General features: G+C 35.6%; 1 protein-coding gene across 1 annotated transcript in view; it reads left to right on the top strand.

The window, feature by feature from the left end:
- Positions 1 to 16,893, top strand: part of Rab8b (RAB8B, member RAS oncogene family) — a 64,528-nt gene extending 47,635 nt beyond the window's left edge. The window contains exons 2-8 of the mRNA XM_046426514.2: positions 828 to 888; positions 4,903 to 4,963; positions 7,156 to 7,233; positions 8,147 to 8,236; positions 9,535 to 9,600; positions 11,763 to 11,813; positions 12,572 to 16,893. Of these exons, the coding sequence (XP_046282470.1) occupies positions 828 to 888; positions 4,903 to 4,963; positions 7,156 to 7,233; positions 8,147 to 8,236; positions 9,535 to 9,600; positions 11,763 to 11,813; positions 12,572 to 12,664 (500 nt within the window). The 3' untranslated portion in view covers positions 12,665 to 16,893. The remainder of the gene's footprint in view (positions 1 to 827; positions 889 to 4,902; positions 4,964 to 7,155; positions 7,234 to 8,146; positions 8,237 to 9,534; positions 9,601 to 11,762; positions 11,814 to 12,571) is intronic.
- Positions 16,894 to 17,388: the final 495 nt, after the last annotated feature.

Raw genomic sequence — 17,388 nt, 5'->3', positions numbered from 1 at the left:
TTGCCTTAATGAAACCTGATTTGACTAAAGCTTGGCTGCTATGATTGCCTAAGACTCAATTATTTGTTACAATTATTTGCAATTAGAGAAATGCAAATCAAAACTACTCTTAATATGTTAAGACAGAATCTCAGAATTTGGGGAAGGAGGCAGGCCTAGTTATGAGGTATTTTTTTGTTTGTTTTTCTTTTTTCTTTTTGTGTTTGTTTATTTGTTTAAGTTATGCAAGTAATTCTGAAGTTCAGCCAGGGCTAAAAACCATTCTGACTTTTTACTTCTAAGCAGTAATCTATGGGGACGTTTATTAAAATGTATATAAAATGCTTGCCAATTGTATAAAATGCCGGCTTCCCTCCCCTGCCATCAAATAGGCTGTTTTGTTTTGTTTCTTCTTAGTTGCAGGTTCCAAAGAAAGAAATGAAAAAAGATGAAGAGAGACATTTTAGAGAGGTCCCATGGCCTTCTTTAGGAAAGGATGGGGGTTGAGGGGTAAGAAACATTGCTATTAAATGTATTTCAGGAAGTAGAAAATATGGCATGTTCTCTATCTAAATTATGTAACTTTGCAGAATGTGGTCCATTTGTGTCAAAATAATGAGGCATATAATACGTTGCATTTAACATGTGTGGGAATTCTTTGCAGAGTAATTAGCATTCCTTTCTTCAGCCTGTATTCAGAGGAAACATACCATTCACACCCTCTCTGTGCTCACATTTTCCAGTGCGTTGGAGAGCTTTCTTTTCAATAGAAATCTTTGTCCTCTTCCTAATAAGACTTGGATTCGATTTGAAGAAACTTAGCATATCCTTCTTTGTTTTTCTGGCAGGAATTGATTTTAAAATCAGAACGATAGAACTAGATGGAAAGAAAATTAAGCTTCAGATATGGTAAGTACCAGAGGTGGGGGGGGAAAAACCACACACACACACACACACACACAGTTTCTATTTTAATTGGGAATTGAGAGTGGGAATTAAAATGTGAGTTATAATGGTTTAAAGGCATCTTATGATAGCCAAAAGATCTTTTCTTTATTGAACCAAGGGGAGATGGGTAAGTACTTAGCATCCTTCAAAGGTATCTTCAGTAAGAGTGGGAAGGCGAAGCATGATACAGTTAACTCTGATAGCCAGAAGAGATCTGGGAGCTCATTCTTCCCAAGCTCTAATTTTATGCAGGAGGAAACTAAATCCTAAAACATGTATTTTACTTATTCATTGCAGTTATTACAACTATGAAATCAAATAAGGCAAAATGTCAAGTAGTACAAACCCTGAACAAAAAATACAGAGCTAGGCTCTAGCCACAGTGTCTCTAAATCAAGGACTTTGGGCTTATTGCTTCCCTTCTTTATTACCTTTATGTCACTATAATAAAATATCTGAGACAATTAACTTATAAAGAGAAAAGGTTTATTTTGGCTCACAGTTTTGGAGATTGCATTCAAAGATCAGGCAGACCCATTAGTTGCCATCCGGAGGGTACCAGATGGCAGTGTCAGGGAGCACATGGTAAAAAGCAAACCGATCACTTTGTGAGCCAGAAAGCAAGAGCATGGAAGTGTTCAGGGTCCCACAGTCCCTGTCAAGGGATTCTCCCAATGATGCAAGGACCTCCTACTAGGCCCCACCTCCTACAAAAGGTTTCATTTTATACTATGTTTTTAATAATTTTGTACATGAAACAAAATTTAATGTGTGGAATTTTGCACTTGTATGTTGGCACATATAAGTTTCTTTGTTGTTTTGTTTTTTTGAAATTTGGGATTTCAGATTTTGGAACATTTTGAGTTTCAGGTTTTGAAACACTTCAGACTTCATAACTTCATCCTGTAATACATATCAGCTTTATTTTTACACCTCACACATCAGATAGAACACTAATCTCTAGGGTATATAAAGAACTCAAAAAGCTAAGCACCAAAAAAAAACAACCCAATCAGTAAATGGGCCAAGGACCTGAACAGACATTTCTCAGAAGAGGATATACAATCAATCAACAAATTTATGAAAAAGTGTTTATCATCTCTAGCAATTAGTGAAATGCAAATCAAAACTACTCTTAAGATATCATCTTACTCCAGTCAGAATGGCAGCTATTATGAAGACAAACAACAATAAGTGTTGGCGAGGATGTGGGGGAAAAGGCACACTCATACATTGCTGGTGGGACCTCAAATTGGTGCAGCCAATATGGAAAGTAGGATGGAGATTCCTTGGAAAACTGGGAATGGAACCACTATTTGACCCAGCTATCCTTCTCCTCTGTCTATACCCAAAAGACTAAAAACAGCATACTACAGGACACAGCCACATCAATGTTTATAGTAGTACAATTCACAATAGCTAAACTGTAGAACCAACCCAGATGCCCCTCAGTTTTTCTTTTTCTCCTTTGAATCTCCGAACTAGGATAGAACTAGAATATTTTATTGAAGCACACCTCCAGCCCTTCTTTAACTGAGGAGGAGACTAGGATTTGGAGTGGTTAAGTTAATCTGAGGGGGCATATTGCTGGGTTAGTGATAATGCTGGGACAACCATCCAAATGTCCTGGAGCATGGTGTCAACTTCATGTAGTAGGCTAATCTAGTGGTTCCCAGTATGTTTCATTAGAAAATACTGTGAAGGTTCCCATAGGCTGCCCTTTTCCTCTATTGGTGTTTAGTAAGAAAAAATATTTTAAAGATATAAAAATAATTTTTAAAGAGGGCAATAAAAAGAATTTCTGATTCTGTGGTAGGCAGTCCTGATCATAGCAATAAGGAATGTTTCTCAGAGTCCGTGGGTGATTGGCTAATTAGAACCTAGTATAGAATAGCTACAGTGGTTTAGATGCAGTTTGTCTCCCAAGGATCCATGTGTTGGAAGCTTGTTCCCAAGTGTGACTGGGAGAAAATGTGGAACCTTTAAGATGTGGGTCCTAGGGGGAGGACCTTAGGTTACTTGGGGCATTGCCCACAAAAAGGGAATACTGGTCTCCTGGAGTGAGTTCTCACAAAAGCAATTTGTCAGGAAATCCTGAGCCTGACCCCTGACTCACTCTGTTTTCCTGTCTTGAGATGCACAGTCCCTTCCTCCTGAAGTGTTCCCTTTACTACCATCCTCCATGATATGATGCAGCTAAGGGGACTGTCACTAGAGCTGAAATAGTGTTTTTTGAGCCTCCAAAACTGTGAGCTAAATAAAGCTACCTCACTTGGGCTTGCGCACGTGACCCCCCTTCCCCCCCCCCCCAGTCTCGTGGTGCTGGGGATCAACCCCCCCCTCCCCCCCGGGGCCTTATACATGCTAGGCAAGTTCTCTACCACTGAACTATATCCCAAGTCTAATGAATCAGTGAATCTCTTTTTCCTTATGAGATGACCTGCCTTAGGTATTTTGTTATAGTAATACAAAATGAACTAATATAGTAGCCAAAACATCATGGCCCTGAACTATTATTACTCTTAGCAGAAAAATAGTCTCCATTCAGACTTCACAACCTACATTTAGTGTAGCAGGGTTTCTTTTCCATCCTTACTGCAAAGCTGTTTCTAAATTAGTAGTGTATGTAAAGAAAATATGGTTAACCTGCTCAAAAATACTTGACATCTTTTGCCCCCATGATTTGTTTGCTTTATGCAAAACAAGTGCCCTGAGTATCTAATCAGTGAAAGAATGACAAGATAGGGCTTATCAGGCATTGATGTGAAACTTGGCCCTGTGCTGTACAGCTGAGGCCTAAAATGCTTGAGTCTTATTCAAGCTTTTTTAGTGGCAGAGATGAGTACCCAGCCTTCCTGAGCCTGTATCCGCTTTTGCAAATGAGGATGATGTAATACGTTCACACATGCTGGGCTGTAATGGGCATCATGTGAGCACAATGTGAAAGTATTTTGTAAGGTATATATAAATGTTAAGGTATTTATTGTTTTTCATTTACTATATTTCCCTTGGTTCTTCATGTATTTCCACAAATGCCTCTTTCTCCCTTCCAATTAAATTGTACAATTTAGTTTGAGTAGCACAGGGAGCAAATTAGTTCTGGCTGTAAGTAGCAAATATGAGAATATTGATTTCACAAATATTAAGAAAATTTGACTTCTTTTATAGGATTACTACTAATAATAACTGTGTGTGTGTGAGTGTGTGTGTGTGTGTGTCTGTCATCTGTCTGTCCCACCATAGTGCTGAGCATTCATTGAACCACAGGACCATGCATATAATAGGCAAGCACTCTACCACCAAGCTATACCCTGGCCCATCAGAATATATTTTAATGGTGTGCCACCAGACAAAAAACAAGAATATGTGAAAGCTTATATAACTTTGAAGTGTTCATGTTTGAAAGTCTTTGAAAACATCATCAAGAATGATGTGTTGAGCTTCAGGCTCCCGTGTAATCATGGACTCCACTGCTGAAAATGTTTTGGGGGAGATCTATTTTATTATGCTCTGCTGAGCAGAATGCACACAGTAGTAAATCTAGTTCAATTGTTTGCTTTGTACAGAAGTCACACGTTCAGTCAAGAAAGGAAAATGCCTTAATCATTAAACACTTATAAGAAGGATTATTGCTACCTCTGAGAGTCTAAGAATTGAAAACTATTCCCTGTTCCCTCCCACATGTGTTTGACTGTGCCAGTTCCTAGCAGGACCTGTGTATTTTTCTGTTGCTGCTTTTATCAGCAGGGTCCAAGGTTTTCCTCCAAGTCATTTGAGCTTCTGACAGGCTCCTGTGGCCGCCACTGCCTCCAACTCACAGATGCACAGTGGGCTCTCTTTGTGTCTCATTCTCCTCTCCCTTGCGACCACTTCACTATGAGAAAACCAGAATTCCATCTCCTCCAGCGTGAGGCCTCTCCTCAGTGATGCTGTGATGACTTTTAAAACTGCTCTCTCTTTTGTTTCAAATTTTAGGGACACAGCAGGTCAGGAAAGATTCCGAACAATCACAACAGCATACTATAGAGGAGCCATGGTAAGTGTGTTTTAGGGTTTTATAACTCTTGAGGTGAAAGTAAAACATGAATATTCATTTACTCTTATTATATGAGTCAAGCTGGAATCAGTGAGAGAAAATAATTTTTTTAAATGTGAAAACAAGATATTTTAAAAGGTTTTCGGGTGATATGTTAGGTTTAATAACTATATTTTGCCATTGGTCTTCATAATAATCAGGCAATTAGCTTGTAGATATTCTAGAACTCTTCTGCATTCTGAGGTGTTCATATATTTTTGAGATTTTTTTCCCTTTTATTAATACCTCATGACAATCTCAGTAGACCACAGGCCCCATGACTTAGTGTCTATTTCTTGACCCCTTTGTCACTCAGCCCTGCTGCCATCATCCCTTATCTCTCACAACCTCCTCCCCCCAATCCCCTGCTTATGGCTCATTTCTCTGGTGTCTCCTTGACCAACATTTTACCAGCTGGTCAGGAAGTAATTGAATGATCCAAGACTCTTTGAGACTTAGAATCTGGTGAATCTTTACTGCCAGGTCTTTCTTTGCTATATTCTGGCCTTATCCATGTTATCATAACTTCATCACTTGGTTATTTTCCACTCTAAAATGCCTCATCTCTTCAGTGCATTTATATTGCTTGACTCTGGGCAAGTCATGTGTGGTGCTGGGAATACAGTGGTGAATAAGGCAACTGAGAAGCAAAGGTGTACTGAACCATGCCTAGAATCTCAGGCCCAAATCAGGGCTTTATCTCTGGCTTTTAGGCCTAAGCCAGAGGCTAGAGGTATAGTTAAGTGGTAGAATGCTGGGTCTAACCCCCCCACACCCTCCACACCCCCAAAAAACAGCTAAGTAAATGAATTATGCCCAAACCGAGCCCAAGTTGAAGCCTTGAATTATGATGAAATTCAATACGCTTAGAGTCTTTGAAGGTTGAACAGTTGAGCTCATAGAGCCCAACAAAAGATTCAGGAGGGGACTGAAACAATCTGATATTTTACTTAGTTTAGTTTTTGGTGACTGAAGGAGATAATGTAATGACTGATGTCTAGACATTGTTACCTAAGGAACTTCTAGCCCTGTCTACATCTTTGGCCTCATCTTGTGCCCTATTCTCAGTACATCTATGTATTGTTGCCCAGCTGTCTTTCTTTCCCTCCAGTGGGCTCTGGGCCTTCCATTCCTGTGAGATATTTTTATTTCTGCTATTTGCCCCAGGTATCCATGGGCTTCCTGTCTTCACCCTATCCCTAACCCCTTGTTCCTAGTGTAAGTCTATTCAGTCCTCAGACCTTGGCTTTAATGTCATTTTATCAGAGAATCTCTAACTATTCCAGCTTTTCATCCAGCTTAAGATTACATCCCTGTCATGTGAGCTTAGAGCTCCTCATGCTTCTTCATAGCAGCTATCAAAATTATAATTAATTGTATAATTATTGGTTCATTGTCTGTTTTCTTTGCTAGCCATCCCCAAGAGGAAGGGAACTTGACTATCTTATTCATTGCTGTTAGCACCTAGTATTATTATATTAGGCATATAGTGGATGCTCACTAAATATTTGTTGAATGGTGAGCAAATCTAGCATGTAGAATCAAAAAGTGGTCTGAGGATATAGATTATGGACTTGTTAACTTGCAAATGTTAGATGAACCTTTTAGAAATACCAGATGTGGGATCTTTAACAATGTGATGACAGGGCCTTTCATTACACCTGCATAACAAATGCATTATATTTTAAGTGTCTATAATTTACTTAGAATAAATGATGACATTTTGATCAACCTATATAAAAAATTTAAAGCAGTGTAGTCTCATTCTTAGTGGAGAACTAAGAAGCAAGATGATTTCTACTTGGAATGGAAGTGATTACCTCCTCCTTTCAATTTACCTTTGTTTTAACTTAAACTTGCCTCAGTTCCAGTTGGTGCTGATTGTTATCATGTGAGGTCAGGTAGAAGAGGTGTATTACCTTTACCACAATCACTAATTTATTAAAGGTTAACAATGAAGATAAAGAGTATTTATTTACAAGGTGAAGCAATGGAAGAATTTATTTTTCTCTGTACTTTTCAAATACATTATGAATCCCTTTTTAAAGAAAAAAGGAAAAAAAGGTTTCTGGAGGGTAGGAGTACATTGACATTATATACTATAACTTTAAATATATGAAGTACTATATAAAAACATTTGTTTCCTCTTATAGGGAATTATGCTGGTATATGACATCACAAATGAAAAATCCTTTGACAACATTAAAAACTGGATAAGAAACATTGAAGAGGTATGTATGGAAAGAGAATGATGAAATTGGAGAGGAGTCCTGGTGAGTGCTTACTGTATAAGGCCCTCTCTGTCTCTCTCTGAGGCAGCCAGGCTGCTGAGAGAGATGTAGGGCATAGGAAGGCTAGTCCTTCTCTCTGCACTCCATGAAGATCTCTGGTGCTGCCAGTCTGATTGCTGTGGGTTGTAGACAGAGGAGCAATTTCACAGAATTTTAAACTTGGGCCAGATCTTGGAAATAATTTTATCCTAGTCCCCATTTTATTCATATAGAAACTGAGGCCAGAAGGAAGTGACTCGCCAGTGTTTGCACAGCCTTTAAAAAGGAGAATCAGAATTAGGACATCTAATTCCCAGTTTTATCAATTCTACCTGCTGTGTGACTAGCTAAACTATATTTTTACTCTAGCAACTTTTCCCCTTCATTTTCTCCATGTTAAATGAAGGTATTTAAAATTTCGCTTAATTCCAGAATACTTTGACATTTCAGAAATCGTACTCTGAAATAACTTTGTACACATTTATATTAATCCACATAAATTTATTTTTTAAATAGTTCGGAATCCAAAATATTTCTCCACTGGATCACTATCATGTTTTTCTGTCTTGCTTGGTCCCCCCTCCCCGCGCTTACCGCCCACTCCCACCCCATGTCTTTATGTACAAAAAGCCATGAGAATGATGACTGGGAACCTATGGGGAAGGAGTTTATATAGGCTCTGCAAGGCTCTAAGCTGTAGCATTCCCCTCCTCCCATCTTTAACTCTTCTCTGAATCAGGCCTTGTGTTGAATGAAAGATTATTTGTCTTATTATTAAATACATTGATGTGTTTCTGACAGGTTAGGATTTTCCTGTTGAATAGCTGTGATTTTTCTCAGGCTGTTTTTATAGTGTACTATTTTCTTCTTGCAGCATGCCTCTTCAGATGTTGAAAGAATGATCCTTGGTAACAAATGTGATATGAATGACAAAAGACAAGTGTCAAAAGAGAGAGGGGAGAAGGTAAATTTGAATTGAATAAAAGTTGGAATATACTTACATTAAGTCTTCATTTTCTTAATATTATTTAATTATTGATCTAAGTTTTTAAAATATGTGTTTTAATTCTTTAGAATGGAGTCAGCAACAAAGAGATGTAATCCATACTTGAATGGTGTGAATTAGTATTCGGATCCAACTCCTTATACTGTGTCGTCATGACTCATTCCTAAAGAATTTGCTAGTGTTTTCTGGGAGATACAAATTGATCCTTTTTAAGATTTTCTGCAGCTTAGAGTTCAGGCTGTTTCTTCCAGATCTGTGTGAAAAACCCAGTTTTGAAGTTAAAACAATTTGGAGGGGAAAAAAAAAAAAAAGGATAAGTAGAGTTTCAATAATCATTTTCCAGTTTATTTTCTAAGAATATTCTATCATACACTGGATTTAGGCCATTATGAATAAACTTTTTGTAACTGCTCAAGCTACAGATATGTCATTTGTAGGCTTTTCTGTTTAGTGTCCTATAAAGCAAAAATTTATATTTTGTAGCTTTTTAATTCTATGGCATTTTCTAAATTAACTTAAGAGGTTTCCCTTTTTGAATCCTGGAATTTTGCTTTATCCTTTTTCTTCAGGGATACATGCAAAATGCATTTAGTTTTTTAATCTGACTGCACACTTTTCCCCTAAAAACATTCACTTAATTTTAGTGTGGTAAATGAACTGGGGAACTCTTTGAGAGTAGATGGAAGTATGGAAGAATTCACAATTCTTCTAAATCAATAGTATAAACCAGTTCATTTAAAAATAATTAAAAGTGACTTGGAGGGCTGGGGCTGGGGCTTAGTAGTAGTGCACTTGCCTGACATGTGTGAGGCATTGGGTTTGATCCTCAGCACCACATATAAATAAATAGAGAGAGAGAGAGGGAGAAAGAAAGAAAGAAAGGTCTATCAACAACTTAAAAAATAATTTTAAAAAAAGTGATTTGGAGAATTGTACCTTTGTAGAAAACATAAAGGATAAATGAATCCCAAGTTAAATGGTAGGAGTGGGAATTCATCTCATAATTTTTCTTGTCTGTACCAAAAGTTCAGTAGAACAAAGAGAAGTACTGGCATTGCGTTTTAAATGAAAGTTATGCCACATTTACTATTAAGTTAAATTATTAAATTTCAAATGAAATAGAAGAAAGCAAAGAAATTTGAGAACAACAGGAGTTCTGTAATTGATAACCTATTTTGGGGACTTTGAAAAACCTATAAAATATAAATATGTTCAAGTCACTTTCACTGGATTTAAGGTTTCTGTTTGCCTTTCAGTTAGCAATTGACTATGGGATTAAATTCTTGGAGACCAGTGCAAAATCCAGTACAAATGTAGAAGAGGTAAGAAGAAAATGTTTGGTAATGGCACCAATGCTTTATGTGCCCACATTCAAGTGATTGATTCTCAAAGTCTTGATGTTTTCTGACCAAGTGAAAAAGCCTTTTGTGAGCATATCTCCATATTGTGCACTGTGACTTTCACATGGAATTTGGGTGGCTGAATTTCTAACATCCAGACCTCACATAGATTTTTTTTTTTTTTTAAGATTGTCAATTAAAATTTACCAAATAGGAAATAGAAGTTTAGTTTAAGTTCAGTGTAATCCTTTGGGAAGCTGGAAATTCTGGACTAGCAGGCCAAGAGGTGTCTTTTGCTCATGTGTCATCATTCATGTCACCTTGTAGTAGCCTGTAGCAGACAAGTTAAATTACTTTCATGTCTGTATTATCCCAAGAGAGAATAAAACTGCTGTTTTATTGAACAGATTCCCTTTTTGTACACAGTGAAGTAGGTTAAGCACAATACATTGTAATATTATGACATTAGGTAGAAATAAGATAGTTTGTCAGAGAGTAGCTTTAATGAATTTTTATTAAGTTAGCTGTTGAAGAAAATCACATCTTTTAAAGTCTTCTAAGAATAGGTTTTCTTTACCAAGGGCAGAATTACCAATATTTTCTTTGTTTAAAAAAATTTTTTGGAACTGATCATAAAAATAATACATGTAATATGTGTTAATAAATAATTCACTTAATACTGATGTTTGGCCTCCTCAACATTTAATTTCTTAGGTTATTCACTGTCATAACATGAAGGGTAAAACTCAAGACTTAAGTGACTTTATTTGCCAGTGGACACTGATCAGAACATTTTCTTTGTTTTAAATAACTGACACTCATCTTTTCAGGTTGGCTAATGGGTATTGGGAAACAGGAAGTCTCTACTGATTTATTTATACAAGCATAGTTAAGCAGAAAAATGCTTCCTTCTGCTTGCCACAAAAGGATTTCCCTCTACAAGAAAGAGGGCAGTCTCTTACTTTAGCTCAGCATGAATGGTAGAAACAGAAAAGCTTGCTCACTGTGATGGCCCTGTAGGATCACTCACACAGGATGATCTCTGTACCCTGGCTTAATGAAGCAGGCCTGGTCTCTTTTAGTGCTTGCACCCTGATCACAGCTATGGCTTAGAGGGAGCATTGAGTTATGGAAATATAGAATGAAGAGTTGCTTGAGCTGCTTATTCAAGCCAGGTGTTCTAGAGAAGTTAGCAATTTCCCCAAAGCTTTAAATTAGTGTGGTTAGCCTCATAAAAACTAAGATGAGGCCTGGAGCGTAGCTCAGTGGCAGAGCTCTTGACTAGCAACTGTGAAGCCCTGGGTTCAATCCTTAGCACCACATATCAAAATAAAGGCACGCTGTCCATCTACAACTATAAAAAAAAAAACAAAAAACTAAGATGAGCTTTCTTAGAAACTTACTTATATGTAACCATTGTGACATTGAGATACTGATCATGAGTATCACTAGTAGTTTTGTTTAATTGGATTGCAAATAATACTTTTCCTAAACAGTTTTTGGGGATCAGAAGTGGCTGTAAACAATGAGGCTGACATAGCAGTGCGTTTAGCAGGGGAACAATTGAAGAAACTGTAGGAGTTCTTGACTGCAGAAACAAAAAGTGATGACAGGCTTAAAAAATACTTGGTATGGGTCAATAGATAATATAAAGTGATAAGACACAGAAGATTGTACATACTGTTAACAGTCAGAAATTAGAGATAGAGATTTTTGCAAAGATAGATATTAGAGCTAGAGTACTACATAATTATTCATTCACTCATTAAACAATAATTGCATCTCCTTAGACCAGGCACTGTGACCTGCTCTGGGGAAGGTGGGGGTGCTGCTATCTTTCTTTTTCACTTTGCACATCAGCACATCTGCCTTGTTCTTAATGTACTGAGGAAGCTATTCATAACTTGTATCAGATCTTACATGCAAAAAAATATTTAATGAATGAATGAAAGACAGTTTGAAATGTTTGTGATATAATTGTAAAGAACATGGAACATTAATGTGCATACTATGATTACAATTATGCTCTTTTCTCAAAAACTCTAAAGTAATATATTTATAATGAAATACTTTTCAAAAATTCCATTTCTATTTTGAAACATATTATGCATATATAATAATGAAATTTTTTGTTTTACCTTTAGGCATTTTTTACACTTGCACGAGATATAATGACAAAACTCAACAGAAAAATGGTTTGTATCACTTATAATTTCTATTTCTATTATGTGGATTTTTTAATTTGGCATTTGATGATAAGTTTGAGCATGATTATAACATATTCACATTAAGCTCCCTTTTTCCTGACTCACATATTCATCTGGTTGGACTTTGATTTCTTTCCATTTCTTTAGGATACTTATTCCTGCACTGAAGCTGTCTTTAATTGAATTTTGATTGGAATAATGAAAATACTAATGGCACAAATTATATTTTTCCCATAAAATTATCTAGTTCACCTTCATGTGACAGATATTTATATGATTTTGATGTTTGCTTAAATTTGAAACTATCTCAGTGATTAATCATTAGGAAAGCCTTGAAAGTTTGTTTTAACCATTCCTGACTCTAATTGTACACCTTATATTACCAGCTGTTCTTACATCTAACAGGATTTTCTACACTAGAATCTGAATATTGTTTCTATCACTATCCTTGAAATGTTATACTCCATTGGTTATAATTTCTTTGAATTGGAAATTTGACTTTCCTACCTAATATATTATTAAAATAGAAGTGCTATCCCAAGAACATTTTTCTCTTTTTATTCACCATTTCCAAAGAAAAGGATGACACTGGAGCTTAACTAGTTCCCTTTCTAATTCAGATAGTAGAGTACACATTTCACTAGAATGTACATTTCACATAGTATGGTTTATTTTTATTTTTAAGTAATTGGGGGTAAAAACATGAAACTTTCATTTCCTTGGTGACTTTGTCTTCTGTTTTTTAGAATGACAGCAATTCATCAGGGGCAGGTGGGCCAGTGAAAATAACAGAAAACCGATCCAAGAAGACCAGTTTCTTCCGTTGTTCGCTGCTTTGATGAACTCTTTCTTTTTGAGAGACTGCAGCATACCTAGAAGGCCCTTTCCTGCTTTTCTGAAAGCACAGGTCACCCGGCCTCAGAGTCACACTGCCTGGCTGCTGCTGAGAGCACCCACTGAACTTAGACCTCCTGACACAGAATGCCAAGTGGATCCAGCCTCGTGGCCTAGCAAAAGAATAGGCTCCTTTTTATCATACATGGAAGCAATGAAGTGGAGACACATGCAGGACCTTGCTGGTTTTTTCTTTCTTTTATTGCCTGTTGCAAAAGCTGCTATCTTTCTTTTTCACTTTGCACATCAGTATTAGCCTTTTCTTATTACTGTACACCTTAGACTCATACTTGCACACTTTTGTGGCATGAAGTTCTAGACAAATTTGGGGTTGTTTAAAAGACGACAGAATATTAAGCAGAGGTTGACAGACTAAAATTAAAGGACTCTTGGTCTGGTTCATAGGGCCAAATATTGTATTGGTAGCATTTGTTTAAGGGCTTTGATTTGTGATTTTCTTAAATAAGAATCATTAAATTATGATCAAATTTATTTTAGAAAGTCATAAAAATGCCTACTTGTTCAGCAGCAGCCACAGTAGCTTTCTTCAGATTGTTAAGATCTTTGTTTCATTCTTGATCTTTTTGCCAGAGTCTGGCTAGCTGAATGAATCACTTTTTAAATTCATTACCTCTGCCTGATCTTATGGAAACTGCATTTGGAAATCACCATAATCTCATTTTTCCTGGGGTTTGTATTTGCTGTTCTTTCCCATGTTGGACTTATTGTAATTACTTAGTTATCTAAAACTAGTAACAAATTTGACCATTGTTGTCTGATCCTATTTGTGAACTTCTTGAGCTGAGATTTTACATAGGGAGAGAAATGCATAATTTAGGGTTTTATTTTAGCATCTAACTGTGGTTGTGTCACATCAGAATATATATAATATAATTTTTCTTAGGTTTACCCCTTAACTTACTAGTTAATACCAAATTTCTACCATAATCCCTGTCTGCAAGATTAACTTAGATTTAGATTATAGTTGGCAGAAAGCATACCTGTAGGGAGAGAGAAGAACTTGTCAATAGAAATTTAAGAGATAGTTCTTAGTAATGGTGACAATAATGATTTTTGGTTCTATTTTGGGGTTTTTAAAAAGTTAAAAGTAATTACACTTAGTGCATCATCTCAGAAAAATTTTGCGTTTTCATTAAGAGAAAATATGATGAAGGCTTCACTTTTAAAACAGTTGTTGAAGGTGTAGAACCCAGCTCCATCTGTTTAGGTTCATTGTTATAGAACTTGGTCTAGTTATTTGGACCAAAGCCAACCAAAAGCTTAGTTGCCTTTCTCACCAAACACTGGTACTGGTATTCCTTTTGTAGATGTAGCCATCACATAAGATGGTTTTTAATGTTAACTTATGTGCCAAATTCAGATCATAATGTCATTGTTGCTTTTGTAGCCTTCAGTGTCTTAACACAGGAAGGGATAATAAAGAGGTGACTATGGAATTGAATTCTGTTAATAACTGTTCTTCCTGTTATGCCTATAAAGGCTGCTATAATGCTAGGTAGTTAAGAATGGAAACTGGAAATGGAAATGGATTGGATTGTTTGTTACCACAGAGAATTCTGATTCAAATTAAGATATGTCATTTCTGTGCTTAGACCAGTCAGCCTTTATTCCATGTTTGAAAACTTAGAAATAATTCAGTGGCTTCAAATATGCCAGAGCAATTTTTGGTGATATTCTAAACTTACTGTTGACAAATATCAGCCTCCTTAGTTGTTTTGTTTGTTTGTTAATAGTTACCTGTTAGTGTCCCAGTATAATCAATAAGTCTATGATTGCAAGTTGATTGTAAGTCTACCATCTTCAAATTTAGATACATTTTTAAAAAGAAAAAACAATTTCTTAGAAGCATCTTATATTTACTAATTTTCTGAATAAAAGATATTCAAGCAGTTAAGCTTTCTGGATGGTAACAAAATAATTTCTAAAAGGCAAGTGCTATGACACCATGAATGAATGTAATTCTCTTAGTTTTTTACCTCTGACTATTTGGTGTCTTAACACTTTGGTTTCTATCTCAGGGGTTGTCTGCAAACCAAAACTGACATATTCTGTGGTTAGCTTTTATTATTATTTTTTAACAGAATGCTTTGCTTTTGTTGTATTTCTTCATTCTTATTTTGTCTTCTCTGGGTTAATAACTAGTCTCCATGAACTTCCTTTTGAAAGAGCCTGTAAAAGTTAGATGAGCCTATTAGTGCTCTTTGAAGTAGCAGCAAACTGGGAGTATATGCTCTGTTATATAAAAATAAATTGTCCTTGCTATTTTCTTACATTTAGCTTTGCTAAATTGTATATAATTTGAGCTAAGACCATAGGAAACTCACTTTCTGCATGGTAAAATGACCCAATAAATGTTCCACTTTGCTTAATAATGTACATATAGTGCATTATTTTTTCTATTTGTAGATGAATTTAGTAACAGATAATTGTCTGTTCCCTGCTGAAACTGAAGAAATCTAGGGGGTTTTTGTTTGTTTGTTTGTTTTTGTTTTGTGAACATATTTGTGGTCTTAAGATAAGGTACATAAAGATTTTTGCAGCAGTATTAGTGGTTCAGTGGCTGCAGTTTATTATCAATGTGCTAAGTTTGACAATGATTGGACTAGAAGACCTTTTCAAATAGAGTCTGAGGGCATCAGACAATGAAAATATGCTGTAACTAAGTAGCATGTAAATCAGTTGATTGTAAAATGTTTCACTGGGAACTTATTTTAGCTATATTTTACTTCCAACAAATTATGATAAAATAATCTACCTGTGCATCGGTTAGTAGGTGCTGCAGGGTTTCTTACTATTTACATGAACATTTTTGTGCAGTCTTTGTTATAAAATTTCAGAAAACTTTACTCTTTTCTTTGAAGGACTATTTTTTAATTATACCTCATTTAGCTAACTAGAATTCTAATACCCAGTAGAGAAATGGTGACCCAGCCTTTAAGCATCCAACTTTAGATTACATGTTTTGCTTTGTTTTGAGCTGAAGGTATTCCTAGAAAAAGTAGATGATAGCTTAGTTTAGAATAGAACATACATGTCATATCCAATAATGTTAAAAAAAGTATTATCACCCTGTGTCCATTAATAAATTTAGCCGTGCAATATAGATACATTTTTGCAAAAATTTCTAAGTAAGAATTTTTAACTCCATTTTACCAGTTCTGAATGCTGAGAATCTGTATTAAGGCTTATAAGGTTTTCTTATGATCAAGAAGTGATATATTTTAAGCAGGCCCTCTTTTCAAGTGTATGACTTAGATTCCTTTATAAATTTAGTTTTAATCTTTAAAGATGAGCTTCTAAGCCTAAAAATCTTAAGCCACATTTCATTATGTTGGTTTACTTATCTCAAATTTTGAGCACTTGTTTCTGCAATCAGGTTTTTTAGATTTTTTTTTTTAACACAAAAGACAATCCTTTTTCCTTCTCGTTATATCCAGGGGTGGAGAGGAATGTCTAAAAATGAAATCCCTAATATAGTGGGACCTAGAAAGATAAGGTATGCTAATAAAATTTAAAATTCTAGCAAAATTTTACAGTAAGATTAGTCTTTTTTTAAGACTAGTAAAATTATTAGGGGTCAAGTTCACTATGAAAAAGATTGAAATAAAGTATACAGAAATGAAAATTAGCAAACAGTTACTTTAGGGATATTTTTAGATTTTTGCTTCATTTATTGAAATGTGTGTGCTGTATGCAATTGCATTTCTTATTGCCAAGAACTGATAGAACTTCTTCTTTCATTTTCTTACCTTTTTTAAAAAATGTGAATTTAATCATGATAGTTCATTCCTATGGCCTTACAGATAGATGGTTTTATTTTGTTTGCAGTTGATGCTGCAGTATTTTGAAAAAATACCATAAACTGTTTGACTAAAATCATGCCCTTAATGGGATCTATTTTTTTCATAGAATTATCCTACTGTATATGTTTAAACATATTTTAATTTTGCTCCAATGGCTTAATGTGGAAAAGCTCCTGAAGATAAAGTAGACCTGTCATGTGGTTAATCTTGTTTAAGCCAATTCATTAACTGTGTACTGATACTGATGCTGTGTATGTGTGTGTGTGTTTTTTTTTAAATGGGTTTTATTCCAGGTGAACTTTTTTTTATAATAATGTTCGTCTAAAAATAAAAACTACATAATGAAAATATTTATGACTCACTGAAGTGGATTGCACATTTTAAAAACGTTTCTGCAAATTTGCTAGTTTTGATATTTTAGCAAACTTTATGTATCATTGAGTTGCTTAAAGATTTAGAAAAATTGCCAAACCTTCAGCTCATACTTAATTCAGGATATACTGAAGTCATTCTGTTGTAGAACCTGTAGCTATAAACTGATCATGCTTCCCTTCTTAATCCTTGTAAATTTGTAGAGAATTTGTAACTTCTGTAGTTTTGTTTTCACTGAGAAAAATCAGTCTGATCATACCAACTGTGTTCTGTCATTTGTTCATGTTTTCATCCCACAACTATTTTAAACCTTCGCTATTTTGTCAAGCTTCCTACTGGTAGACAGATCTTTTATCTCCCCCTCTCAGAGCAAAGCATCATTTTGCAAAGCACTTAGCCTCCTCTCTCTCCCTGATCTATAGTCCACCTTCATCCCACTCCTTCCTCTTGGGTGGCAAAGGGGATCTTTCTTC

This window comes from Marmota monax, unplaced genomic scaffold (genome assembly GCF_021218885.2).
Source record: "Marmota monax isolate L192 unplaced genomic scaffold, Marmota_monax_Labrador192_F-V1.1 WCK01_AAM20220418_F8-fsc00078, whole genome shotgun sequence".
NCBI lineage: Eukaryota > Metazoa > Chordata > Mammalia > Rodentia > Sciuridae > Marmota > Marmota monax.
The sequence above is the reverse complement of the archived record's forward strand: the minus strand, read 5'-3'. Positions and strand labels throughout refer to the sequence as shown.